Genomic DNA, 27,516 nt, shown 5'->3' on the forward strand with positions numbered 1-27,516 from the left:
TTTACGTGAGGTTACCCTTTCAGCAGACGTCCACCAAACAACTCGATGGGAAAAAACCTTTTTTTTTTGCTTGATTGATAGATCCTCAGAATTACCAATAGCTTAGCCTTGGCTTGGTGACCGCACAAACCACACATTTGCCACAAATATATAATCCTGTTTTTGTAATCTTGTGTTTTGTACGCCAAGCTTTTGCACCACGAACGTGTGTTTGTGTACAAATGTGCCTTGTACGACCACTAAACTAAACAACGACTTATACGTGTCACCAACCATAGGTTCTACTTTTACACTATCTGTCTTACACTGTGCAAAACAACATGTCGACCAGACAAATCAATTGTTTTCATTTCGAGGAATCTCCGATTGAGCTGTTTGGTGGACATCCGATTTATGTAACCGCACCGGCCCTTATACCCGACTTTTATAAATACCGCCAGATATTGTTCAGAGCCACAACCTGCCCACGTAACAAAAAGTTCGCTACATAAAGATGTTCCTCTGCATTTTATCTCCATCTCCATCTCCACCTATTTCCACTGAATACACAAGAATTCATTCTTTGTGTTTGTGTGTGTGTGTATTTTTGCTTGTGGTACTAATTTCATCCCGCTAATACATTTTTTGTTACCAGAAACTGAGGAAGCAAAAATAATCATATTTTGTGAAATAATTAAATTTAGACAATGCTTTTGTCCGAAATTTCCTTTTTTTTCCTAATTTTGAAATTATTTTTTGTATAGTCACGTTGTCGTCCCTTTGGGCAAATTTTCAACATCCTTTGTCATGGAAATGGCTCGTTCACATCGGATACTTTTATGACAATCGAAAATGAACGGACAATAACGATAGGATCTCCTGTTTACATTGGTGTTAAAATTATTGTTGACATCGAAACCGAGCTGGTTTTACAGGTACGAAATTTAATTACTGCATGTTGTTTTATTTATTAGATATTGGCATTGAGCAAACAATCCTTTTTTAGGGTATTACCTGCGACGGAAAGCCATCACAAAACGAAACGGTTCTCATCTATCCAATTGTCGATAACGGGTAAATAATTGGTTGAAACAAAATATTGTAAGGTGGTTATTTTACGAACAAAATTACAGATGTGCAGCAGAAGATCCTCTTACTATGAACGGAAACATCATCTACAACTTGATGGATGCAAGAGTGTTTGGAATTTCTTTTCTCGGTTTGAGTTGGTCTCATGAACAGGATGGAAAGCAGGAGTTGTGGTTGTCATGCAAAATGACCATTGGTCAGAAAAACATGGATGGAAATTGTCAAATAGTAGGAAAAAACTTGTTTCCACTTTCTCGCAAATTACTTTTAATTTATACATGATTATATTTTCAGAACTGTGAAAACGATATAATTGTCAAACGATCAGTTAAAGATGCTGTTGGAGCTGAAAAAGATGTGAGGAATATTGAGCTTGGACCTTTTCACATTGTTGGAGACTAAAAGAATACAGTGAGCAATACAATGGACGAAATATGGACATCTTTTAAAATGTGCCTTTTTTGACTGTAATGATAATGATCATTCTTGTTTGTGCCATAAAGCTGAAAAACGGAAACTGAAAGCTTAATGTCAAAAGTCAAATAGTATTTGTTGTGTATTTCCAAAACATAATGTTGGCGTGTTTTGTTGTTGCTACTTTAATCTCCGTGCTAATTAAGCTATTGATCATATTTTAAACAGAAAGTCATGTTATTAAAGGGTGATCACACATGAACATTTGTATTTAAATTTTGATTGCACCAAAAAGAAGTCTTCAAGTTAGGTTTAATCTTCATAAGCCGATAGGTTTTGTTTTTGCTTACCTGTCACTAAGTTTATTTTACAAAAACTCTTATAGCGTGAATTAACCTAAATAGTAACAGAAAACATGGGAGAATTAGTATTTATTATACTGATACCATGTTCCGTTGGGTTGACCCATTGTTGGTCTTCAACGTCAAATAGAATAAAGACGGACTGAAAGCAGAAGTTTTCGCTTAACATTTTACTGTAGTAGCTCTTTGTAGACACCTAGTGAAAAAGCAAAGTCTAAAACCCTATTGTAGTTAAATCCTCATTGCCATGCATTACCCAATTGTTGGCTACAAGTACAAGTGGTGAAATCTGAATTTGAAGCTCTGTAGCAGTGGTTCTCAAACTTTCGTGGACCGTGGCCCAGTAAAAGTAACTTTTGGATCTCGTGTCCCACTTCAAGTCACCCTGTAGGACCCGTGACCCCACAAAAAATCGTAAATGGCAATCTCATGTTGGAATTCGGTACGGATTTCGACTTTAAACAGGTCGAATAGAATAAACAACAATCCGTAATCGTAAAAACCTTAATATTGACAAATTATATGTGAAAAAGTCGATTAAATTAGGGAATAAAGTTAAAAAGAAAATGGATTTCAGAGGGTGTTTCTGGTGAATCTACACCCGTGCCCCCCGGAACACAGCTTGTAGCCCCCCTGGGGGCCCATGGGCCCTGGTTGAGAACCACTGCTCTATAGTGTAAGTAAGTTATACTGTAATTGTTGTTACGGAATTGTTTCGACAGGTTTTGGAATTCGGCAAAAAGATGCCTAATTCTATCCTAACATAAAATTGTTTACTTAATTCGGAAACGGCCCTAACACAGCAGTAACGGCTCACCACTAAACTAAACGCAGACCACAAGCTGGTTTCACTACGGGCGCCTTGAAAATAAAACGATGGAAAGGCATATGCATAAAACAACTAGAACTTCCAATTTCAACAAGTTCTACTTAATTTAAAGTAATCGCCGGCACATGTGGCGAACTAAGACGCATCCGGGTAACGATATAAACAGAAGCGTAAACTCGGAAATGAGTTGCGATCATGGAAACGAAGAAAAAAACAACAGTTAAACACGACAATAAACGAATGAAAAAAGTCGTGGGCGAAGATATATAACACGACAAAGAAAATAATAATCAATTTATTTGGTAAACTTATAAGTGCACGTAGGTTTGGAAAATAAAGAAAAATCGAATAATGCATCATTAACACAAGGTGAAGATGCTAAAAAATCGCCACCCTGTTAACAATGAAAGGCGACCAGAGACATCGAGTTTTGTCCGTCAATAGGCCCACGGTTAATTTAACTGTTTTTACCGGATATTCGTTTAATGGGTGAATATTGAAATGTAAATGGAATTCCCGTGTAGTTTGTAGCATAATTCTTACCTTTTGATATTGTTATTTGCAAAACCTTACGATATTTAATTCCCAAAACCGTTAAAATTAGAAATAATCTAATCAGAATTATATCTTATTATAGTCTTTCTTCATCAAGCTTTATCCAATTCTTATTTTACAATACTTGTCTGACACGCTTAACCTAAAATCGGTCGTTATGCGAAACAATTTTAGCGTATCATGCCACGCAACCTTGTACGGTTTTCGTATTGCGCTCTAACTGATGAATTAGGAACCGGTATGAAACGAAATGGCGCAAATTATAAAGAAGTAAAATTGCGCTTGATTTTACGAAACTCTTACACAGCAAAGAAGGGTTATGGCTGATTGCACAAAGCTCGTTTGGAAAACGCGTTAAATTTGAGTGTAAAATTGTAAAGTAAAACGTATGACCCTTGTCTTAACTTCGGCGTTAAATAAAATAAAAACGAATTCAATTTAGAAATTTATAAGTAACAATTCATTCATGTTACTCTCTAGGGACACTTACTGGGTGACAGCTATGTTGTTGTTTTTGTTTAATTAGTGATGTCATATTTGTCAACTACGAGTAGCGGCCCCAATAATGATCTTCAGAAATCCTGACTCTTCGATTCCAAACATTTTCGATGACTAAATCATGTAATGGATTTGGCAAGCAGAGTAGATCTACCTGTCCTATCAAGTATACGGCGAGTTACCGGTTATTCTTGCAACCTCTATTACGACTATGCAAGTGGCCAGAGTATTATTGGACCAGTTATGTTCAATCGTTGGTTGCGGGAAATCCGCTTGTTATGACCACCCCGGTAGGGCGGGTATGACGAAGGACATTAAAAACTTGATCACTCACTAGGCCTTTAAGCACAGGCATCTTACTGTGAATAACGCCCCGACTTTCTCTTCGGCTTGTGGCTGCATTCGGCCGCCAACCAGCTAACAACACTTGTCTTCTCCTTTCCTTGGAGGTCAAAACAGCACAGACATTTTGATTCACTGACCTCGAAGCTACAAATCGGGATTTTCGCTAATAAAACACGTGTGGATTGCACGTGATTTGTCCGCAGTGTAGACCTTTGCCTTGTGACCGTCGTCTTATAATTAAAACACTGCTTGTCTTGGCGTGAATGATGTTCTCCGTCTGTCTACAGAAGCTAAATTATTTGTTTAGGCGACATAAAATAGATCAGCAACTGTAGCCAACACATCAAATGTCTTGGGTGCTTTTTCAAGCAAATACACAATAAAACTGCCGTTTAACAAGAAATTTTGCAATTTTATCCATTCAGTAGAACTGCCAGCATTTCGACCTATTTTTTGAAAACTTCTTTATTCAAATTAAAAATTCATTAAATTTTCGTAAAGGTTTGGTATACCAGAACAAAACTTCGTCCTGTTCTCAATGCATCGGTGTCTGAAAGCTCCTGAATAAAACCTCGAGCGCAAGGTAGAGCTACTAACACCATAACGCACACGACACCCAAAGTCGATTAGGGAAAAACCTTAATCGGGATTCGTCCCCGGGAGTGTCCTGGGTTCAAACCCCGTGAAAAAAAAAAATAGAAAAAAAAGTCGATTAGGGAGCGTAAAGAGCTGAATTTTTTATTTAACGCCAATAAATGGGTTGGGTTGGGAAATAAGTTTTTTAAATTTTTTACATTAGTAACTAATTTTTTGGGTTAGTTTTATTGAATTTTAAGTGCTCATACCTTACCCCGACCATAATAGCCCTAACCGTGAGCATTTTTGGAGATATAATCAAATCGACTTTGGATGTCGTGTGCGTTATGGTGTTAGTAGCTCTACCCAAGCGCAAGACCAGTTACAAGCGCGCAAAGAGAAGTTGCCTATGCGCATCTGTCACATTTGTTGATAGTAGCAATGCGTTTATGCCACAGGATGTAGCTGCCGAGTTCGTCTTGCCCGTTTACAAACAGCGGCAACATTTCGGCCATTTTATTGTAATCTCATTAGCAGATTTCAACATTAAAAGTTGCAAATCCATTTTGCTATGGCTTTACCAATTTTGAGCTCGTTAGGTTTTCTAATTTTGTGTTCGCTATTTCGCCTCGTATTACGTGCTTTTATTCCGTGACTCTTAATCCCCGACGCTCTATCCGTGCATAGTCCATGGATAAAATTGGATAGACACTTGTTTATACCCCTGAAATTTGACATCGGCGGTTTGATGGCCCACACGTGCATTATGCACTGCGCAAGTACGATAACACTTGGGTGTTCCAAACATAAATATGTTAAAATTAAGATAACCCCTACATGTCCCAAGCCTAAACACGAGAAAATCACATACTTCTTTACCTCGGCGCATCGCAAAAATGACACAACATATTTATTTCGTACACTTTGTATTAAAAAGAACATTTCGCTTTCAATCGATGCTGCCAGTGATGCCCGTAGTGCACGTCCATATTCTATTCTCCAGCTCTTGCTCACCGTGTGATAAAACATCTGTAAAGAGAATGACTGCAAGTTAGTTCAGACTTCTGAAACTTACACATGTGATGAGAAAAATAAAAGGCTAAACCGATTTGCTGAAAAGTAGACGCCCTAATTCTTATTACACAAATAAAACTATTTGAGTCTATTTTGTTTAAAGGAACTTGAACATACAAACCAAGAACTTACCACTTATAACGACGATGTACATCACGCTTTCCCAAACCTATGCTGATACGTTTTTTGATTGAAGATTCTAAATAATTCCATTAATATCACAGACCACACTCTTCGCCATTGTTGTATAGCAAACGACGACTCCATTTAAGCTATCTTAAAAGTTGATGACAAGGTTTAAAAACAGTCATAACAGTGCCACTGCAACACCTCTCTCTCTCTAACTGCCACACTTTGTAACTAATCAACACGAGGCACAAGTCGCAAATACTTAGCCTATCATATTCAAATACATACTCACGTGATTTTGTCAACCAATTACACAATAGGACGTTGTTTGACGTCACAAAGGAACGATTTGGACAAGACTGTGGTTGCACACAAAGTTTTTCAAAGTCTCCAAACAATACCTAGGTGCTGTTTTTTATTTGATAAACTGTACAGTCTATTTAAATTTGTTTCAACGTTACCCGACAGCTTTTAAAAAACATTGCGCGTTACGTCACACGAAAGTTAGTTGCTGCTGTAGCTTTAACTAAATAATGATATATTTTCACCAAAAAACGACGCCATTTTAACGCACTACATTTTGATTTATTCGTCACATGTAGACTATTAGTTGTCTTATGATCGAACTAAAACAAACCCAGGTTGTTTTAATAATCATTACATGCATTTTGCCAAGCGTTTCAAAACCAACACCAATTTTAAACGCAGGTTAAATTGAACACTGGTGAAATTTAAGACAAAATAAAAAACGTGCATTTTTCCCCAAATCATTAGATCTGGCCATGCTTAAAAAATACTTCAGGTGGCCGTGCATAACAAACCAAGCTTAAAACCGCCTAAATTATCTTCGATAGTCGTCAAATTAGGACCACTTGGCCGAGTGTGGTATAATCCAGGCATAAACTGGTCAAATTAACAGTTGGCCGGATATACGCCGACTTAAATTTTTGATTGGGAAGGACCGTAGTGAGATAAATCCCGGACGATTTTTCTCCGCTTGACATACAAATAACAGTTCTGGGTTAGGTGACAAAAGACGAGTAGTTTTTTTAGGATACTTCGTGCTGGCCTATTGTGGTCCAACACTGCAAACCATACACCGGTTGATATCAAATGATCAAACAGCATTTCTCTAATAATGAATTGTCTATAAAACATTAGGTGGCCTATATTTCTACAAACAATTAGGTCTAAAAAATAATTAGGTGAAAACGTCTATAAAAAATTAAGTGGCCATTGGCAACGGCTTTTAAACATTTTTAGTTTTGATTGTTTGATTTTTTACATTGCCTAATGATTTGTGATAAATCCTAGTTTCGAAATAAAAACATCAATGAACTTTATCTACACACGGTGAATGGGCAAAAAATCGTTTTAATTTCACCCATGTTGCCAACACTCGGTTTAAGGTTTTGACAGACATTCCAGCAGTTTTAAAATGTACAGTCCTATGTAGGGGAGTTAGTGAATGAAACGATAGGATCCATGACGTGATTTCCTGACATGGGTGTGCATTGCGACTACCCGCTTTTCGTTTCCTAATTCTCAGTTGCAGGTTTCATGTATGTGCACGGCTACTTCTACATTTTAAATGCTGTCGGATAGATGTTATCCTACGTCTACTCTTTGTATGTAGATTGAATACAATTGATAACATTAACCCTGTTTACATGCGTCGTCTGCAAACGGATCGGATTAAGCCTCAAGCCGGCTTGAGATTTGATCCATTGCAGCGTCCTATTTACATGCGCATGGCGCAAGGCTCGATCCGCTTCGCCTTGTACGGTGAACTTACCCCAAAAATAGTAATTTATTTTGCTTTGTTGGTTAAAAAGTCGTTGTTTAATTGTAAATCGCAGCCATATGGCAATTATGCACCTTTGTTTACAATATGACAAGAAATGTTATTTAGATCATTTTGTCAGGAAAAATTCAAGCTGTTAGTGCTAAAAGCTGTCTTTATGTATTGTATTTGTCAACTAAAATGCCAACAACTGTTTCCTTTCTAAATTGTAGTTGGTTTCAGAAGTTGCTGGGCTTTCCTCTAGCTATAAAGTTTAATTCTGAGTTGTTCACTGTGAATCTATTTTCAGCAAGTTTAATGGATATGAAGCATAATGGCATTAAACAAGGTTGGAAAAATAGACATTACATTATGTTTGAGACTGATTACTAACTGAACACTTCCTGCAGAAGTCATTGTAGGTTTTCAATAAAGTTAGCTTTGTTGGTATTTCTGACTGCTTTTTAAATTACTACAAATATTACTTGATAATTGTATTAAAACAAAACATGTATAAACCCAGGTCACAAAAAGGTAAAGCAAAGTTGCAACAACACTGTATAAAATACTATTTATTCAGGTACATTTTTGGTTTCATTCATTCAGCAAGTAAAACATGTTTTTTTGGTTGCAAATCTTTTCAAGAGGACACTATCAAGAGGATGATGGTAATGCTATGTCATAATGTGCAACAGACCTTAAAGAAGTGCTTAATTGTTTAAAAATCTCAATATCCTTGCTTCTATGTTTGATGAAGTCTGTCATAAATTTTACTCCATACACATTTGACAAAGACATATATATCTGAACCTACACCAATGAGTACTGGTAAAAAAGCGGAAGGACACAACAACATAAATACATTTACAGCACCATGGTGTAATTTAAAATACTAATTAAAATACAGGCTTCACATCAGTTATCATTTTATCACTGTTTTGTGTGTTTGGTGTTCTGTTGTGTGAATACTGATATGATATTTTTCATTTAGTTGCTGTATCTTTCCACAATTGTCTTTTTATGGACTCCACCATTGCCTTTCTGCTTGTGCCTTGTTCATTTTCGTTCCCAAATAAATCCGAAAATGTATTATGTTTTTCTGTTGATGGTTGTCCTACAAAAAAATAACATGTGATTGGGAATACAGTGCCTTAGTACCATTACAAAATAGCCACATGTTATTATATAGGCGTTAGTCCCACAAAATAAAACTTAACATGTGATTGTTAATACATTTAACAGTATATAGCATTGGGTGGTGCCTTAGTATCATTACAAAAAAAACACATGTTTTTATGTAGGTGTTCATCCTACAAAATAAAACATAACATGTGAATGTGGAGTGAAGTTAAAACCAACAGTACATGCTATTGGGTGCTGCCTTACATTACAAAATAGCCACACAATTTTATCACACTGTATAGATTTTGTTACAGTTATGACCGAATGGCTTTACATTTATAAATCACATTTACATATGCTTTGTGGTGTTGTGTGATGAAATAGTTATGACATGCATCTACTGTTTATACTCACTTGCATTGCAAATCAATCTGAATATAGTTTCTTAATATCATCAAAAAATGTCCACTTATTTGGATGCTGTTGTTGCATTTCTGCAAAACCGGGTTTAAATAATTTTACACTTAACAGAAACATGTTTTCTGTATAGCAAAACCAGCATTGAGGTAAAACATTTAGTAATCCTTGTAACTATTTTTCTTGAAAGATGTATGTTTTGGAACAAGACTTCACTTACATGTCATACTCTACCATTTGTTAGGCATTTTTATGTCATGTATATAATACTGACCAGAGAATTTGCAGAGGGGTTTCTACATCTGCTAACATCAATTGTCACTACCATATATTAAGTACATAAACTGAAGCTGAACAGATAGGCAAATTAACATTTTTTCAAGTTGGTTATAACCTGCCAGCAATAGGCCTGACAACAAGCCGACTATACTTTCCCGTTGCACATTTCGCCTGATAAGCAGTTTACACCCTAAGTCTATTTGTACAAAATACTTTCCGATGCAAAGCAAATAAACTGGCAAATAACATATTTTTACCCTCCAACTAACCTGACAACACAGCAAATGCGCCTTACCAAGAAGGCGGATTAAGCACGAAACGGATTAAACCACCTAGTCGGGGCGGATTGAGCGTGAAACGGATTCAAGCGTGAAACGGATTCAATCCGTTTCAGCGGCAAAAACGAGAGAAGCGGATTGACGAAACGGATTCGAATCCGTTTCAAGCGTCCATGTAAACAGGGTTATTAACACCCATGCAAAACAACCCATAAATTACAGTTTCATGTTTATTTTTCATATCATAGTATTGACTCAGCCTTGACTTCTGGTAACTAAATACAGTAGTATTTCAAAGTATATTATAGTAGTATACAGTAGTATTCTAAAGTCGGGTAAATTTAGCAAAACATAATTCAGTCAAACTAATTGATATGTTTTTGTCCGTCAACGATTAATATCGGTTTAATGGAGACAAAACGAAACCATTACATTATTGGGTACTAGATTTGAGCTGGTTTGTGGTATACCAATACTAATAGTATACCCTTTTGCATACCCTTTTGCGCGTATAAGGTTTGTCACATATGAACCTTTGGTTTGTTACAAATAGATATGTACAGTCTGTTTATGTGAAACGGAAAATAAACCTCACAATCACGCGATTTACATTAGTAGTTTTACATGACACCATGTTTTGTCGCCTATATGGATGCCGTTAAATTAGATATTAAATGATTCCTTACATAATGCGAGATTTGCTGTAATTCACTTTAAGAGTCATTAAACACAATGTTACAAAGTCTATTATCAACAATAATCGCCTTCACGACAAAACACGCCTCTTTACTGCCACAGACGTAGCAACGATTTTCACGGATTTAGAAACTGTTACATCACAAAACGCAATAAATTCCAACACATTTTGTAGTTGGGAAAAACGTGGATATATAGAAATCGGCAATTGCTAGCAAATAAGACGTTGCAAACACGGTGTTAAATTATGTTTTTCTTGCTTATTTTTAAAATGCAAACTTGTGTACCATTTTCGTTGTAAATATATTTCTCTACTATATCTACAGTTTATTGCAGTTAAATGTTGTTTTTTCTTGTTTTTCGATTTGACAATGTTTACTGGTTTTCAACACTATGAAGACAAACGCGATAACAATCATCTATTAAGATGAAAAGGTTCGGCAGATTGATTATTTAATGGTTTAATATTAATCTAAACATACTAAACGTTATTGTTATTGTCCGACAAATGTTATAAGTATTGATATGATATGGGTAACAATGTTTCTATATTGTTTACCAGCAGGTTGTACACTACAACAGTCAAACGTTTTTCACAAAAAAATCTGTTCTCTGTAATACTTGGTAAGTAAGTTATGCAAGTTTTCTTTTCCACTACTGACCGTATGATGAGACTCAACGTTGGAAAAAGGAGAAATCTAGTACCAGGCAAAAAGGTTCATACATTTTAAGACGAGATTGTTTCCGTTTGACCAGTCAGAACAAAGCTGAAAATACAGCATAGGCCTTTTTACTCACATTTTGTTCTGCACAAATTGCGTTTCAAACCATACGGTGACCCAACTTTCAAACAACAAGCCTATATTAGCTTCATATAGGGATTTTGATATAATTATCAAAGATAAAGCATTTGCAAGGGGGATATAGATACACCAGCCATGCAACAATGTATCATAAATTCATAACACAGAGCATCGGTATATCTAAGCACACGTTGATCAGACAATCCAGAACAATATGCGTCAGAGGTTTTATGACATCCGTTTCGTTGCGGGATTCTATATCTGCCAACATTGTGTCACAACTAGGCTGTATGGTATAACTCATTTTCAACGTACCTTTAGTAACCGTAAAATTGCTGTTAAAAACCTGCAAGTAAACATCATTGGATATTAGCAACATGCAGCAGAATTTGTGGTTGTTATTTTTGTTTCTGACTACCTGTACCATGTTGCACGGGGGTAAGTAAAAATGTTTTTGTCATAAAAATAGAAACAAGAAAGTCTGTTTTTGAAAATCATTATTCAAGAAAATATTTATGAATAATAAATCAAATCAAAATAACACAATGAAATGAAATGGTTTGTGCAAAATAATAAGTTCTAACTGCTTTCGTGCAGGAAGCGATTTAAACTTCTAAGCAGCATAAAACTTTGGATTGGTTCCAGGTTCGTCGGCATGTGTACAGCCTTCTCCTACAATAGGTGACGAATTTTATGAAACGATTATTAGTGAAGAATGCGACACATGGCAATGGAACTTCATATACACCAAAGTTGGTGTCGGTGGCGTTTTTGGTCTCTTTCGTTATCATGGGTTAGCTGAAAACGACTACTGCAAGGTAAATGTTTGTGCATTTGTGTTCGGAAAAAACGTTGTTACAGCATAAAGGCCATATCTTTGTCAGTCTGTTAATAATTGCTGTTTGTTGTTTAACAGTAATAAATATCCAGAGTGGTTTTAATGTTTACAATTACTAATTTCAACTGGCATAGATCATATTCTTTGTCAGAAAACGCATTCTTAAAAATCAGAAAACTTTATTTTCAGCCAGTCATATAGATACAACCCCAGTCTTAACCTTAGCCGGTCAAAAACTGTTAAAATTTAGCAAAATAAAATAAAGCTGATCAACGTGATACAGCTTTTCTGGCAATGGTACTTTTGTACCAACGCCTTGACGTCTGTTTTTCGTTTTTTCACATCAGATTAGAATTAAAATTACCGATTTCAAACTAGACATAGATTTAAGCCAACCAACTTTAGTTTGTTTCAAATTTCAATTTGAAGATTCGCACGTTTTAGACAAAATAATTCGGCGTGTTTAATACGTGTTCAAACGGAGCTGATGTAGCCGTCATGTCAAGCGGTTTTGCAGCATCAATTCGAAAATAGTCCATTATTTGTACCAGAGGTTTTCGTAATGCTCGATTTTGTAAGTCGGCGGACAGTTGCAATTGTACTCGCCTTTTGCGATTTACGCAGCTACCTCAGTTTTCGCATAACCATTTTTCATAGAAAATACCGGTTTTTCATAATCTGATGATGCTAAGTGAGTGAACTTTTTGGCATCCCCTTTTCATCTGACATACAAACTATATTCCATTTTATTGCCAGATTGTATTATGCCGCAACAGCCAATGAGATAATGCTTGTCGTATTGTTTGTCACAGTGTCAAATTTGACTGAAAAACATGTTTCAGTGAATTAGTTTGGTCATGTTAGTTACGTGGTTTTGTGCGCTTTGGATACGAAATACATGCTCGTATCACATGCCCAAAACTGCCGTGGGACAAACTAGCGTTTTTGGAAAAACTTTGAATTAGATTAGAATTGAAATTAGAGCTTACTCGATAATTATAAATTAGATTAGAACTAGAATTACCGCCATTTTGCTCTAATTTGCCCAATTAGACAACTAGAATCAGCTAGTTGTCCAAGCCTCCATCATCCTAAAGAGTGTAACCACTTGTGGGTATCTATGAATAGTTTGCCCCCCAACGGACCGTTTGCTCCTTTCCACGACGGTTAGGTCTCACGCAGGTGTGCGCACGTTTATCTACTTCTAAGATAGTTGTTTATTTGGTTGTAGGCTACAACGTATCCAGAAAGTTTTAAAAGATTTAGTTTATCACATTTCACAATCATTTACACTTTTAAAGTGCTTTTCCACTCTGGTGCACTCTTTGGTGTATATTCGGATGCAGAGAAACGCTGTACGCTCGTTTTTCCTGTTGCGGGGTCTTCTATTGTCGCTTATAGTTAAATAAAGCATCGTTTTTGCTTTATCACTTTATACTATGGGGTACCATTTGTAAAAATTCTTTATATTTCACTTGAAAAAGGGTGTTTTTGGCTCAATAATGCCTCCCGGTGTAAAAATGCGTTTTTAGAAGATGGCAGAACTACTAACTATATGATGCAAAAAGCTAATTTATTTACGTACCAACCAAAGAGGAGTAGGGTTAGACCGGAAGTCCCTAAAAGAGTTTTGAAAGTTAGTTTTAATACCCCAACCCAATTAGCCCTAACCGTCAGCATTTTTAGGGATATGTCGTTTTAACTGTGTGTTAGTGCTCTTTACGCCACTTATTGGAATTTATCGAAATGTGCGTCTGCCGTGAGGTACATCGTTGGTTGATTTTTTCTTCAAGATTCTTGGTTCATTTTACCTTTTCGTGTGTATGCTTTAGGAATGGTTCGGACCGTTTAGCAACGATAGAGTGTAGTGACAATGAAGCACATTTGGAAAACGTGGTTGTAAACGATTGGAATCGACACACAACGCGCGCATAAAACAAACATTGTACACAATAAAACACAATGTTTTAGTTCTTAAAATAATGTGGGGTATGATTGCCGAATGTTATTTTTTATTAGTCAGTACATACCGGACATGGCCAATTGATCATCTGGTTTCGGCTGGTTGTCTACATTCACACTTACAATCGGCAAATAATAAGGTATATTTCGATGGTTTTGAACAGAAGATCTAAGAGAATTGAAATCAAAAAAGTTCTTTGTTTTAATTATAGCCTTTTTATGGACCTGTGGATCGCGTGTTATTTACTGGCAAGTTGGCCATCCCTTGTTTTGCAATATAAGTTTAAAACGGTTTTGCGTCAATGGCACGTGCTTGCTAAACGCGAAAAGAGAGCGGAAATGTTCAAAAATCATGCAACCGGTTCTCTATTATGCTCTGTCACTTTGTATATTTATTATCATCTAGGAACCAAAATCAAATAGGTTTTGTTGTTCGTTAAGGTTTGTTTCTGCCTCCAACACAGGGCCCTCAAGAGATAATAAATATGCTAGTGCAAGTTAATTTCTGGGCCCTCTTTTGAACACTCAAGACATATTTATAATAGTTTATTCAGTTGCAAAATAGTTTATGCTCCGGAAATTGAATTAACAAGCATTTAATACGTTTATTTGTCCATCAGAACAAACAAAAGCAGTATGGCTATTTGAAATAGGTGCGTACAGATTCTTTGAAAAATGCTTTTAATTTGACATATACACAGGCGGAACAGCAAAGTTTTCGAAAGTAAACGTCTTCATACAAACGCCGCCGTCGATTTGTGAACTGTAAAAGGACTTGAAAACGCACGACAAAAAGCTCGCGATACAACTAATAAAGAAACAAATAGACTAACGAGTCACGTGGTCGAAACCCACTGGTGTTTGAACAAACTCACACAGAGAACACTTTTTGATCAACAAACTTTTAAATTAAATACAATACAAGACACAGGTGACAAATGTGGATGCAAAAATTACAGCAACGCCATATCAGAATGGGAAACCCTTCTCGATGTTTATACTGCTTACCTCTATAATATTCATTTGAAACACTTTGCTTGAAATAATATTCATTTGAAACACTTTGCTTGAACGTTATTGTTGGTTTAGCAACGTTTCGTCAAGTTGTTGCTCTCGTATCACCAAAATAACTATTTATTACAGTACAATCGCATTGTACACAATAATGGCCATTAATACATTGCCAACAATTGTGTGTTTAACGTCACAAACAAAACACTAACCAAAACAGGTTGCAGTTTCGGCACGTTTTGTTGCTTATGCTTGTTTAATAGCAAAATTTTTCCCAGATTTTATAATGTTTCGTACGATACCGCTACAAACAAATCAAAATATCCACGGTGGCCACCACACTGTTTTACAAACCCAAGGTGGCGTCGCCACCCAGCCGCAGCCCACTCGGCGCTTATGCTGCTTACATTCCATACGGTGTTTTGTGACACTTGCTCCTTATTCTTGCTTTGATTGTACTGCTGTATGTTGATTTCCCCGAGCGGCACGCTTGCGAAAATTTCCGCGTGCATATAATAGTGCTTCACATCTGTGGGGTTGCCTTGTTTAAATTTACAACGTTTCGTTTTTAGTTGGAATAAATTACCCAGCAGTGGTACTGTATTACCATTTCTACGTTGTTTCATGCAACTTGTCGCATTCCAATCAAGTTTTATACACAAAATTTGCCATTCATAAATAAACAGAGTCAGCTGCAAAAAAATTTGTAGCTGATCTTTTTTTGTAACTTGTTTAACGCTGTTTGACTCATACATTTATTGTGAGTGAAAAAATAACACAATTAAATGAATTTTGGGCAACTAATTGCTAATAGCAAACATAGTCAGATTTTTAAACAGTTTAAACCAGGGGTTCTTAACCAGGGGTACGTGTACCCCTTGGGGGTACGAAGCACCAAAGCAGGGGGTACGACATGCAGGCTAAAATTATACGCTATTTAGGCATATTTGTGAAGAATGCGTAACAAGTGACTTTGTTATATATCTAGAACGAGTTGGTTTTGTACTACTTACAATACTGTTTTAATGCATTCAACACGCAAGTTATAAATACACTGAGTTTAATTTCTATTATTACAATTTTATTTACTTTCGTCGGCCATTGTAGATAGGGGGTACGAGAAAATTTCATGAGAGCTCAAAGGGTACGGGCGCTAAAAAGGTTAAGAAACACTGGTTTAAACTGTTCAATGAAAGACAAGAGTGGAAAGTTAACGTATTTGACATTAACCCAGCATAAGTGCATTTTAATGAAACGTCTTTACATTTTTTGTGTTTTTAGCAATAATGTGGTCAGCAAATTGTAGTCTGTTCCGTTTCATTTATTTTTTTGCATTTATTACTACCAGGCATATGCAGGAAACGATACAAACGGCCAATATATTGGAGAACTAACTGGTGACATAACTGGTCCTGTGGTTGCCTACAATTCTAGAAGCATTTTCTTCGACTGTAAGACCAGCGAAACTACGACGAATGTTACTCTCACATTAGACGGAGGTAAAGTGTAAATATAAAAGCTGTTCGGTTGTGTAACAATCTGTTTTCATGCATGTTTGTTAATGGTTTCAGTGTGTTGCAAAAACAATTTGATTTGAAAATCATGTTTTTTTTTTATAAGCTTACTGTGATCGATTAGTATTTTTGTGTGGTGAAACATACGAAACTAACATTATGATAGTTTTTCATCATAGGGCTAGGCTAAGGTTCAAACTTTTCGGTCAGGTGTTAGTTTCAGTGAATTTCCTAGTGCTTCGACTGGTGTTGTCATTACAAGGGTTAATGTCGGTAGCAGGCATGTTTCCTCATTTCGTTTAATTCTGCTTTGGCCTAACCAAAACATCATTACTAATTAACTTACCAATCGCTCCGCATCTAACTAACCAAAATTTTGTGCAGTAAGAACTTTATGATAAAAAAATATACAAACCCGAATAAGTCGCTGCAGATCAAGTCTATTTGTGTTTTAATAAAGACACGAAAATTATCACCACAAACAGCTTAACATAAAATTCTTAGAACTTACTCTAAGAATGCAACATGGGAAATATTTCGCTTATTTAACTTGCAGTTTTTCTGCTCTACATTTTTACCACATTTTTGCCGTTTTTGCAAAGTTGTGCACTAACTAAAGCAAAATACGACTTTTGTGAAAAGCAACAAGTTTCAAGTTTATAGAGCTCTTCTGGCAACTGTATTCTTATTCCGACGTCCTATACAGGTCGCCTTCATTAGAGTAAATAACACTGAATGCGTGTAGTACAGTGCACGCTAAACAAAGAAAAAAAGAATTAACGCAAGCACGTCACAAAGCAACGAAAACACTGCGAGATAACGAATAATTGGGCCTCTAATCTTTGAGCAGGTGCCTGTAGTATCCTGAAAGCATCACGTCTGTTTTGATGTTAATTGTTTTTTTGTTTGGATTTAACAAATAGCAAAGACTGTGGAAAATACCCCACTGCACGAAAAGCTTTAGTAAGAGGCGAAAGATTTGCTCATGTTAAAATGAGATGTGAATATATTGTATGACTCAAAAAATAATCTTTTCCTGTATACAAGCTACCGGGACAAAACGGACGCCGCATTGAAATCCACAGAGTGGCCTTGTGATACTGCGTGATTTTGGCAACATCCCGTTGATGTTTTTTTCGGCGGGTGTTGAGTGGCCTCCAGTCTCAAGGATGTATATTAACGGACACTTGGCGCAGGGAATAGAATTTACAACACCACGTAGGATCTTTCGGGTGACTCAGTAGCGTTGGCAGGTTGGACGTCAACCGCTATGCCGAATTCACGCAACATACGCCGTAAAATATCCGTCAGTTTCGGTATGTAAGGAAGTGTCACAAAACTCTCTGTTTTTAGTGGGTCATCTGTTTGGAGCAAGTTTTCCGTCGATCGCAGTCGACCTAGTTGGAATAGCCGTTAAATTTAAGGCGTTGTTATCGTTTGTCAGTTCCGCCTTGCAGTTGTCGCTATAAGTGCACGAGCGTAGTGGCTAATCTTTAAAGGAACGAAGCACACCTCTTCTGTGGTATGAGAGGTGATAAGATCGAAAATAGAGATACCTGTACTCGTTGGCTAGCGGTACACTTTCGAGTACAAGACACCGTCATTGGTTTTTGTGACTTGAACATCTAAAAATGTAAGACAGTTTACAGATTAGAGTTCCATGGTAAATCGAATGCCTGGTTGCATCTCGTTGAGATGCCTTAGAAATGCCTCAACCAGGTTCTTATCATTGACACAAAATATGTCGTCAGCATATCGTCGCCAAAATCTTGGTGGGTTGGCAAATGTTGATACGGCTTTTTTCTTACGCGCTTTAGTTGTCATGTTTCCGACAACCACAGAGACCGGGGAACCCATCGCTGTACATTAAACCTGTTGGGAGAGGCTTCCCCGGAATGTTAAAAAGGATTGCTCCTAGCAAATCCGCAAACCGTCTACAATATCAAAAGGGGGCCATGGTGTACAGTCTTTAAGACTATGATCGTTTAAAATCCTGGATGACGCGATTTCCATCGCCAATTCCACTGACACAACGTCATACGACACCACCACTCCTTTAGACAGGGGAGGCAAATGTCATCCCTTGAACAAACCTTTTTCTTTCACGGTGTTCGAACCTATGACACTCCCGGAGACGAATCCCGAGCACACCAGATCGCGCCAGACCATTCGGCCAAGTTCATGCGACACTAACAAAGCTTAACAAAGCCTTAAATTTAACGGCTATTCCAACTGGATTCTCTGCGATCGACTGACAACTTGCAAACAGATGACCCATTAAAAACAAATGGTTTCGAAACTGACGAATATTTTAGGTTAGGGCGTATGTTGCGTGAATTCGGCATTGCGGTTGGCGCCCAACCTGCCAATACTCCCAACATGTTACTGAGTCACCCGAAAGATCCTATCAATACCTTTGAACAACGAGGTGGATATATTCTATTCCTGCCCCCAAGTGTCTGTTAATATACGTTTGGGAGACTGGAAGGTCACTCAACATCAGCCGAAAAGTCGGCTCTTTCCAATCATGCGGTATCACAAGGCCAACATATACTTTAAATTTAGTGCGGCGTCCGTTTTGTCCCGGGACCATGTATACAGAAAAAAAACTATTTCTTGAGTCATGGAATATTCAACAACATGGCAACACAATGAACATCAAAAGAGACGTGATGTTTACTGCGTGCTGCAGGCACCTGCTCCAAGATAAAAGGTCGAATTATCCTTTTCCCAGCAGTGTTTTTGTTGCGTTGTGACGTGCTTACGTTTAATTCTTTTTTTCTATTGTTTTTCGTGCACTGTTCTACGCGCACTGAAGGCGACCTGTATAGGACGTCGAAACGTCTGAATAAAAATACAGTGGCCAAAGGAGCTGTATAAACTTGATATTATGCCTGGCACCAATAGCTTATATGGAGCAACAAAGTATTAGAAAAGGGGGTAAATAAAACACTTCTATCGCCGTTTTACGGTTTAGTTGATTCCAGTCGATGTGGAGTAACAACCATCACCAGTCTTCCTGTCACCATCTCATCACCAAACTATCCTTCAGACTACGACATAGCTTCAGTTTGTATGTGGGAGTTTAGTTCCGATGGGCCAGTTACGTTCGTGTTCAACTTCGAAAGTATTCACATGGAATATACGTATGATTTCGTCTACGTAAGTTTGTAATAAAAAAAAATACTTTTGTTTAAAACTTACAGGTAACAAAGAAAAGTTTGCAATTAAACTTTTTGATGAATTAAGGTGATTTCCGATGATCCGTCGTCACCAAACTTAAAAATTACGGGAAATTACAACCAGACCCAGCAGTTTGAAACCTTTGGGTCAAGTTTTCGAATGTTTATGACCTCCGACTATACACAAACTCGACAAGGATTCATGGTCACAATCGGTGACAATGAAGACAGGAGCAGCGAAGGTACACAAGTCAAGTATTCTTGAAAATACCAATCAACTTCAATAGTTTTTTTGTGTTTTTAATGTCTCACGCAATTTAATCCCTTTTTCAGATTTTACTGTTAATTGCTCATCTACTGGTGTAAAAACAAGGTATGTTGCAAAGGCTAATTTTTCTAAAATCAAAGCAAAAATGTATAACTCGTGTTGAATAAACTTAGAGAATACTTACAAAAGAAACAAATAAAACTGAAGCAGGAATTATTCTTGCACTTTACCAATACATCATATTTTTTTATGAAATCTTGTCTTTTGAAAAGAACGCGTTGCACCGATTTGGAAACAATACTCGTTCTATGTTGTAGCTTGTCGGGTCCTCTCGTGCGAAGCTTGTTGCCTGAAGCGGGTCGCCAACTGCAGCTGGTCGGTGACGGTCTGCAGCCATTGGCCAATTGTTTTGCTGTGAAAAACAATGATTTGGACATATATGAGGTGGAATTCACTCGTGGACATGAGCAATGCTCAGCAAATACCAATGTAAATATACATTTCGTTTTTCAATATGGTGTCCGATTTCATCCGCTTGGAAATTACAGTTAATTAAAAAGTTAAATTCAGGAAACCGACAGTGAGATTGTGGTGACGTACAAATTGTTGCTTCTTGAGACATCAAGTGAACACATCATTTCTCGCAGCGACCAACAACCAATTATTGAATTTCATTGTGCGTTTAATCGCACCGAAGTTGTGTCACTTTCTCAGCCCCTGACAGTTATGATAAGGTAAGACCAAAACGCAGTTACTTTAAGTAAAACATATGAATACTTTATAAACCTAATAAATATCGCTATATCAAAGAAACCTCTACGTCAGGGGTTCTTAACCAGGGGTACATGTATCCCTTGGGGGTACGAAGCACCAAAACAGGGGGTACGACATGCAGTGTGAAATTATACGCTATTTAGGCATATTTGTGATAAATGCGTAACAAGTTACTTTGTTATATGTTTTGACTGATTTGAATTGATTAATTGTTGGTGTGCTGCAAATTTGTTGAACTTACAAGACTGTTTTAATGCATACATTCAACACGTAAGTTATAAATACACTGAGTTCAATCATATATACACAATTTTATTTACTTTCGTCAGCCATTGTAGACAGGGGGTACGAGAAAATCTCAAAGGGCCGTGAGGTCAACCCCAACACTTTCAGCGGGAGTCCGAGAAACAACTCGATGGGAGTTTCATTGTGTGAAAACCTATTTTTTGCTTTATCGATAGATCCTTAGAAAATCACAATTACCAATTGCTTAGTCTTGGCGTGGTGACCGCACAAACCACACATTTTCCATAAAGATAAGATATTGTTTTTGTAATCTTGTGTACCGTGCGCCAAACGTTTGAATCACGAACAAGTGATTGAGCGCAAACGTGCCTCGTACGGTCACCAAAGCAAGGTCAAACAAATGTTCTTCCAGGTGACTGATTTTTACCCACAGCAACGTTTATTCACCTGCGACAACGACTTACGTCGCCAACTACAGTATCTAGTTACACTATTTGTCTTATAATATGGAGAACAACATGTCGGCGAGACAAATCAATTGTTTTATCCCCGAGGAAACTCCCACTGAGCTGTTTGGCGGACAACCGATTAATAAGATGTGACCGCACGGCCCTCAAACCTGACTTTTTCAAATATCGCCAAATTGCTCAGAGCCACAACCTGTCCACATAATACAAAGTTCGCTGCATAACAATAGTCTGAATTACAATATAAAGCAGTGGTCACTCAGACCGTACGTTGCCCACAATCGCTTCGATTTTTTACACCTTTTTTAAGGTTTTTCCTCAGCGTTTTTTTAATCCCCACCCATTTTCGTCCTTGGGGTTTTTTAGCACCTTGTTTCCCGGTCTGCAGTTGCAGTCACTTATAGCAAAATAATTTACTTTTTGTTATTGCGTGTGCGTATTTTTGCATGTTTTACTGGTTTCATACTGACGAAGCGAAAAACCAATTATTTGTGAAACCTTTAAATAAAGACAATGATTTTAGTCCTAACTTTTTCATTGTTTTCTTACAAAATTATTTTTTGCATAGTCACGTTGTTGTCAATTTGGGCAAATCTTCAACATCATTTGTCATGGAGATGGCTCGTTACACATCAGATAATTTTATGACAATCGAAAATGAACGGACAATAACAATTGGATCTCCTGTTTACATCGGTGTTAAAATTAATGTTGACATCGAAACGGATTTGGTTTTGCAGGTTCGAAATTGTTACATGTTGTTTTATTGATTCAATATTGGCATTGTACAAATAATCGGTATTTTTAGGGTATTACCTGCGATGTCAAGCCATCACAAAACGAAGCGGTTCTCGTCTATCCAATTGTCGATAACGGGTAAAGAACTAGTTGAGACAAAAAATTGTAAGGTGGTTATTTTACGAACAAAATTACAGATGTGCAGCAGAAGATCCTCTTACTATAAATGGAAATATCATTTACGACTTAATGGATCAAAGAGTTTTTGGAATTTCCTTTCTCGGTTTCAGTTGGTCTCATGGACAGGATGGAGAACAGGAGTTGTGGATGTCATGCAACATGAACATCTGTCAGAAACATGTGGATGAAAACTGTCAAATAGTAGGAAATGCTTGTAATCACATTCCAGCAAACCACTTTTTAATATACACATGTTTATACTTCCAGAACTGTGAAAACGATTTAATTGTCAAACGATCAGTTGAAGATGAAGTTGGATATGAAAAAGATGTGAGGAATATTGAGCTTGGACCTTTTAACATTGTTGGAGACGAAAAGGAGACAGTCAATCCATCCTGTGACAGAGTAATTGTCTTTTGCATGATTTGGCAAAGTTTAGGGCAAAAACTAATGACGTCCATTTTTCAAAGAATGAAATAGGTTGTTCTTATAAGTGCATGATCGACGAAAAAGGGAAACCAATATGCATTTGCCCTGCAGGATATTTTCTAGGTAGTGACGGAAAGACTTGTGTTGGTAAGTGTATCTCGTGCCAATAGGTAACCCTCCGCCTATCACATGATTAAACAAAGATATTTTAACAGAAGTGAGCAATACAATGGACGAAATTTGGACATCATTAAACATGTGCCTTTTTGTGACTACAATGATAATGATCCTGATTCTTGTTTGTGCCATGATGCTTAAAAAGGGAAACTGAGAGCTTAAAGTCAAAAAGTGCTGTGTACTTCGAATGCATAATTATTGGCTGTGTTTTGTTGTTGCTCCTTCAATCTCCATTTAAGCTATTGATCATATTTTAAACGGAAAGTCATGTTATTAAAGGGTGATCACAAATGAACATTCGTATTGAAATTTTGGTTGCACCAAAAAATAGTCTGGAAATTAGCTTTATTCTTGATTAGCCGATAGATTTTGTTTGGTTTACCAATCACTAGGTATATTTAAAAAAAGGTCAATTCGTTACTCTGCCTAAATATAATATCAATTCTCTAGGTCAGTATGGTCCAACTTTATTTTGTTGCGGGCCATTCAATATCGTTTAACCTACTACGCGGGCCAAGGTTTAAATTTTTTCAGGAAAAACTTTTTTTTCTGGGTCAAACTAGGGTAACTATACACCTTTTTTATCTATAGATAAGTTAATGTTTATATTTTATAGTTATTTACTAAGTAGAAGCTGTTAAAAGCATTCAGTTTCCACTCTTCAGTTGCGCAAAAATGCCCCTGAACGGTTTATAGAAGCAGAACCCTTTTTACATAACAATGCCTTGTCATGCGTCACAATAGGAGATTTGGCAGTATTTAGTGTGTGTTAATCATCACATGTTAAAAACATTGAATTATTGAAAACAAAAGTTATAGTTGTCATTAAAATGTTGGGACTTTCGCGGGCCACAATTGGCCCGCGGGCCTGCAGTTGGACCACGCTGCTCTAGGTGAAGGATATTTAGACTGTTTTATAACAAAAAAAAGCATAAATCTTTTCTTTAAATCTACAGAAATGTGTATTTCTCCTTAAATAAACAGGCACCATCAGTTTCTGTAACAGAAAACATGTAGTAGGCTACACTGTCTATAAAAGTGGTAAAAAGTTAAATAGGCCAAAAAAACACCTGCAAATCGCAGAGGCAAACCACGAATATCGAGTGACAACAAGCGAAACGAGAAAAGGAAAAACTAACGTAACTGATAAGCCATGATGAACACACGGAGGGAATTAACCAATCTAAAGACGAGGAAAAATAAAGGGTGCAAAACAAACAATGAGCAATTTACCCTACCGTCAAATATTCAACTGATCCGAATCAAGATTCTTTGTTTTTACATGCTATTGTCTGCGAAAAATTCCTTAAATAACAAGTGTTCAGCTCTAGGAAAAAACGTATGGTTTCCTGTGGCGTGTGAGACCAAAAATTTACAAAAGATTATATTTCAACCCTTGGTTGCTGATTTTATTTTGTGTTCAGCTTAATTTTGATACGTTTGTAATCTTTATTGGCACTATTTCTAATAGAGTAACAAATGTCGATGGCTTTCAGCTTTGGTAACTAAATATGTGTGACACTGAGCCCGTGTGATTTTATGACCCGATTGTACTGTATCGGCACCTACATCCGTTGCTATGCGCGGAATAGGTACTCGTCCGATAATTTGCTGGTAAAGATGATTATCTTTTACTAAATCGTTATCTTTTACTAAATAAAAAACACTTACTCAATTCTAAGCACTCTAAAAGAGGGATCACCGACCCTAACTTGGTAAATACCAGACACCCTGCACTAACGACTTACCGCTAAAGCCAAGGTTGAGATAGTCACACCGAACAGGGCCTTAACCAAAACACGTTTAATAAAATATGCAAAGACAATAATATTAGATAACGACAGAGCGCTATTGAATGCTTCAATACACTACAATACAAGATCACAATGCTATTGCGTTTTGCCACCGCACTCACAACGCTACGAACAACACGTGGCCCAAGCTAGTACTGCCTCCAATGTTAAACGAAGCATGACAGTCACAAAGTCACGTGATCTTAGCGTCCAATTACAATGCGCAAGCGCGACACGTGGACGTCCAAATCGTCCGTGCAAAACAACATTTAAATAGGCAAGCGATTGTAGCGGTCAATACAAAAGGTGGAATACAAATAAAAACAAATATAAAGTTAAATATAGACAATAATATACAAGTTAAAATAAACAAGTGTGCTTGAAATCAATAGAAGTACAAATAAGTTAAATATGAACGAAGAGTGTGGAAAAACATTAGAAATGCAACGTGATGAAATAAATGAACAACAGTAATGTTGTGCAAGAAAACAAAGAACATAACAATGTGCGTACGCGCTCATTACAATACTTACGTTTCAATTACAAAAAGCGCTTAGCACAAATTTTTAAAATACTTCATTATCATAGCATCACAATTGCTTGCATCGTTAAATCGTTTACCGTGTGTCTTTTATTGACCAGGCACGCATACTGCACGTTTGAAACTCGATGATAAACTCAACGCGATTCGGTTTCTGTCGCATCGATTATCATGCTCAAACGGAACTAAAAACATAAAAGTTAAAGTCTTTTGCGCTTCAACAGCACGACCAGGAGTTTTCTGAATGTAGGGAGTATACTCACCATATGTTAGTGTAACAAGACGATTTACCTATTGTAAGCATTTGTATAGGATAGCAATGCTAAATTGTGGGCACCAATTTACATGATACTATTTCAGGTTATCGTTTAATTTCGAAAAAAAACTAAAAAACAGACTTCCCCTAATCCCAGCTGCACAAAAACTATGTTCATGCGCCCTGGTGTGGCGCACATGATGCACCTCACTCTCGTTGGGGATCCACACTCACAAGCTCGGCAAAGACTGTCTCTGCCTTTTTCTTCCTCATTGTTTCCCTTTTTCTCTACCACTAAAAACGAGCGTGACATAAAAATTCTGCCAGGTTCCATTGTGCGACTTAGGGTGTGCATACGTTCACTTGTCTGCATTGCATTGCGAAAATAGATATTCAAATTTACCAATTAAAAGTATAGATAAATAGTCAATTAAACGCCCTGCAACGTCGAGGCTTAATATTTAATTTGTATTGTGTCAGGGTTGTCGGAGTACAAAAAGTTAACTACCAGAAAATTCCAAAAAGGACGCAAAAGTATCTTGACTTTCGGTCAGTACGAAACGCTGCTGCCTGTCAACAAGTAAGTCAACAGGTCATAAAATGTAAGTCTTTAAACTCCGTCTATATATTTTGGTGTGCCTTTTATCGGATCGAGTCAATTGATATGAGTGGCTCACATCTGGATAAAGTTAAATCCAGGTAATCTTCTGTTGGTGGTGCAACGCAATGTAAAGTATATGATTTCTTCTGTGCGTTCATAAGATTCACATTCTTTGTGCCAACCGAAATGAATTATTGTCTTGTTTGTAGTTAACCAACGTAAGACATAAATCATACCGCTAGATACTTTTATTGTTTTGCCTTGAGCACGTGTGTTATGTTTGTACGGGTGTAGGTTTGTCATTGTTTCAGGAGTCACCAAACCACGGGCCGCATCCGGTTCTCGAGGTAATTTTATCCGGCCCGCGAAGGTATTTTTGATTTGCCGAAACGTATGGAACATTTCGTAACGTAATACGTTAAATACTGCGCAAATCTGCAGACTGGATTCTATTACCCGGTTCAACAGGATTACAACGCGTAAGTATGATCCCAAAGCGATTTTATTACATCACAGACGAGAGCAAAGAATAGTATTTGTGCGCGAACAATTGGCTTCTTTTTACTACTTGTGATAAACATACATTCTTCATAAATTAAAAGCGGCACTATCTGACTTTAAATAAGACTGTGGAAAGACCATAAACCCTTGGTCGACCCGACAAGACTGCCTTCTAGTGTGGGAAAGGTTGCCTCAGGCCTTGTAAGTCATGTAGCTCCCGCGCGTGATTATTAAAATTATCCGGCCAGCTCTGAAAAACGTTTGGTTACCCCTGGTTTAAACTATTAAACAATCGTAATTGTTTAGCCCTGGACACTCAGAGATTACCCCTTATGTTACATGAAACATTTACCGTTCCAGAAAAGAAACTCTTGACTAGAAATGCTAAATTCGCTTTTACGCATTTGCTTATCGCATTTCATTCGAGATAAATATCTCATAAAGTATCGTAAGTTTGTTAAAGCAAATTTATTTACTGCTTGTTATAACACAGATTACGAGGAACGCAGATTTGTTTTGGTGTAAGGCAAGGTTCTTATCTAATATTGGCTCAATAATACCTACATTGTTGTTGATGTCAAGCCATCATACTGTAGTGTTTCTGTGCAAACTGCGGCATCAATAATCTCCAGCTCCGGTATTTGCTAACCCCTGGTTTGTACCGAAACATGGAGACGCATTTAAATTGCAGGATAATTATGAGATGATTTGGTTTGGCTTGGTACTTTTCCACTTTGTAACTTGTTTATGGTCTACTGCCTACCAAAGTAGGCATAAAGTATTTGCTCTCTGAAGCTTGACATCAGGTGT

The 27,516-nt window shown here is 37.1% G+C and overlaps 1 protein-coding gene, 1 long non-coding RNA gene and 1 pseudogene across 2 annotated transcripts; 1 reads left to right on the top strand and 2 right to left on the bottom strand.

The window, feature by feature from the left end:
* Nucleotides 1-8,356: 8,356 nt before the first annotated feature.
* LOC145218636 (uncharacterized) lies at nucleotides 8,357-9,720 on the bottom strand. Its single transcript, XR_013857680.1, has 2 exons — nucleotides 9,170-9,720; nucleotides 8,357-8,747 (listed from the first exon to the last, which is right to left on the bottom strand). It is a non-coding gene; the product is annotated as an uncharacterized LOC145218636 (long non-coding RNA).
* Nucleotides 9,721-11,536: 1,816 nt separating this feature from the next.
* Nucleotides 11,537-23,223, top strand: LOC145218598 (uncharacterized). Its single transcript, XM_080086003.1, has 14 exons — nucleotides 11,537-11,666; nucleotides 11,874-12,046; nucleotides 16,388-16,538; nucleotides 19,531-19,715; nucleotides 19,803-19,977; nucleotides 20,069-20,108; nucleotides 20,321-20,492; nucleotides 20,574-20,737; nucleotides 22,059-22,230; nucleotides 22,299-22,366; nucleotides 22,426-22,609; nucleotides 22,676-22,813; nucleotides 22,879-22,984; nucleotides 23,053-23,223. Exons 1-14 carry the CDS (start codon nucleotides 11,606-11,608, stop codon nucleotides 23,166-23,168), a joined length of 1,905 nt encoding a protein of 634 aa, XP_079942129.1. The 5' UTR covers nucleotides 11,537-11,605; the 3' UTR covers nucleotides 23,169-23,223.
* On the bottom strand, nucleotides 17,454-17,559 carry LOC145221360 (U5 spliceosomal RNA; annotated as a pseudogene).
* Nucleotides 23,224-27,516: the final 4,293 nt, after the last annotated feature.

Source organism: Phallusia mammillata, chromosome 3 (genome assembly GCF_965637545.1).
Source record: "Phallusia mammillata chromosome 3, kaPhaMamm4.hap1.1, whole genome shotgun sequence".
Lineage (NCBI taxonomy): Eukaryota > Metazoa > Chordata > Ascidiacea > Phlebobranchia > Ascidiidae > Phallusia > Phallusia mammillata.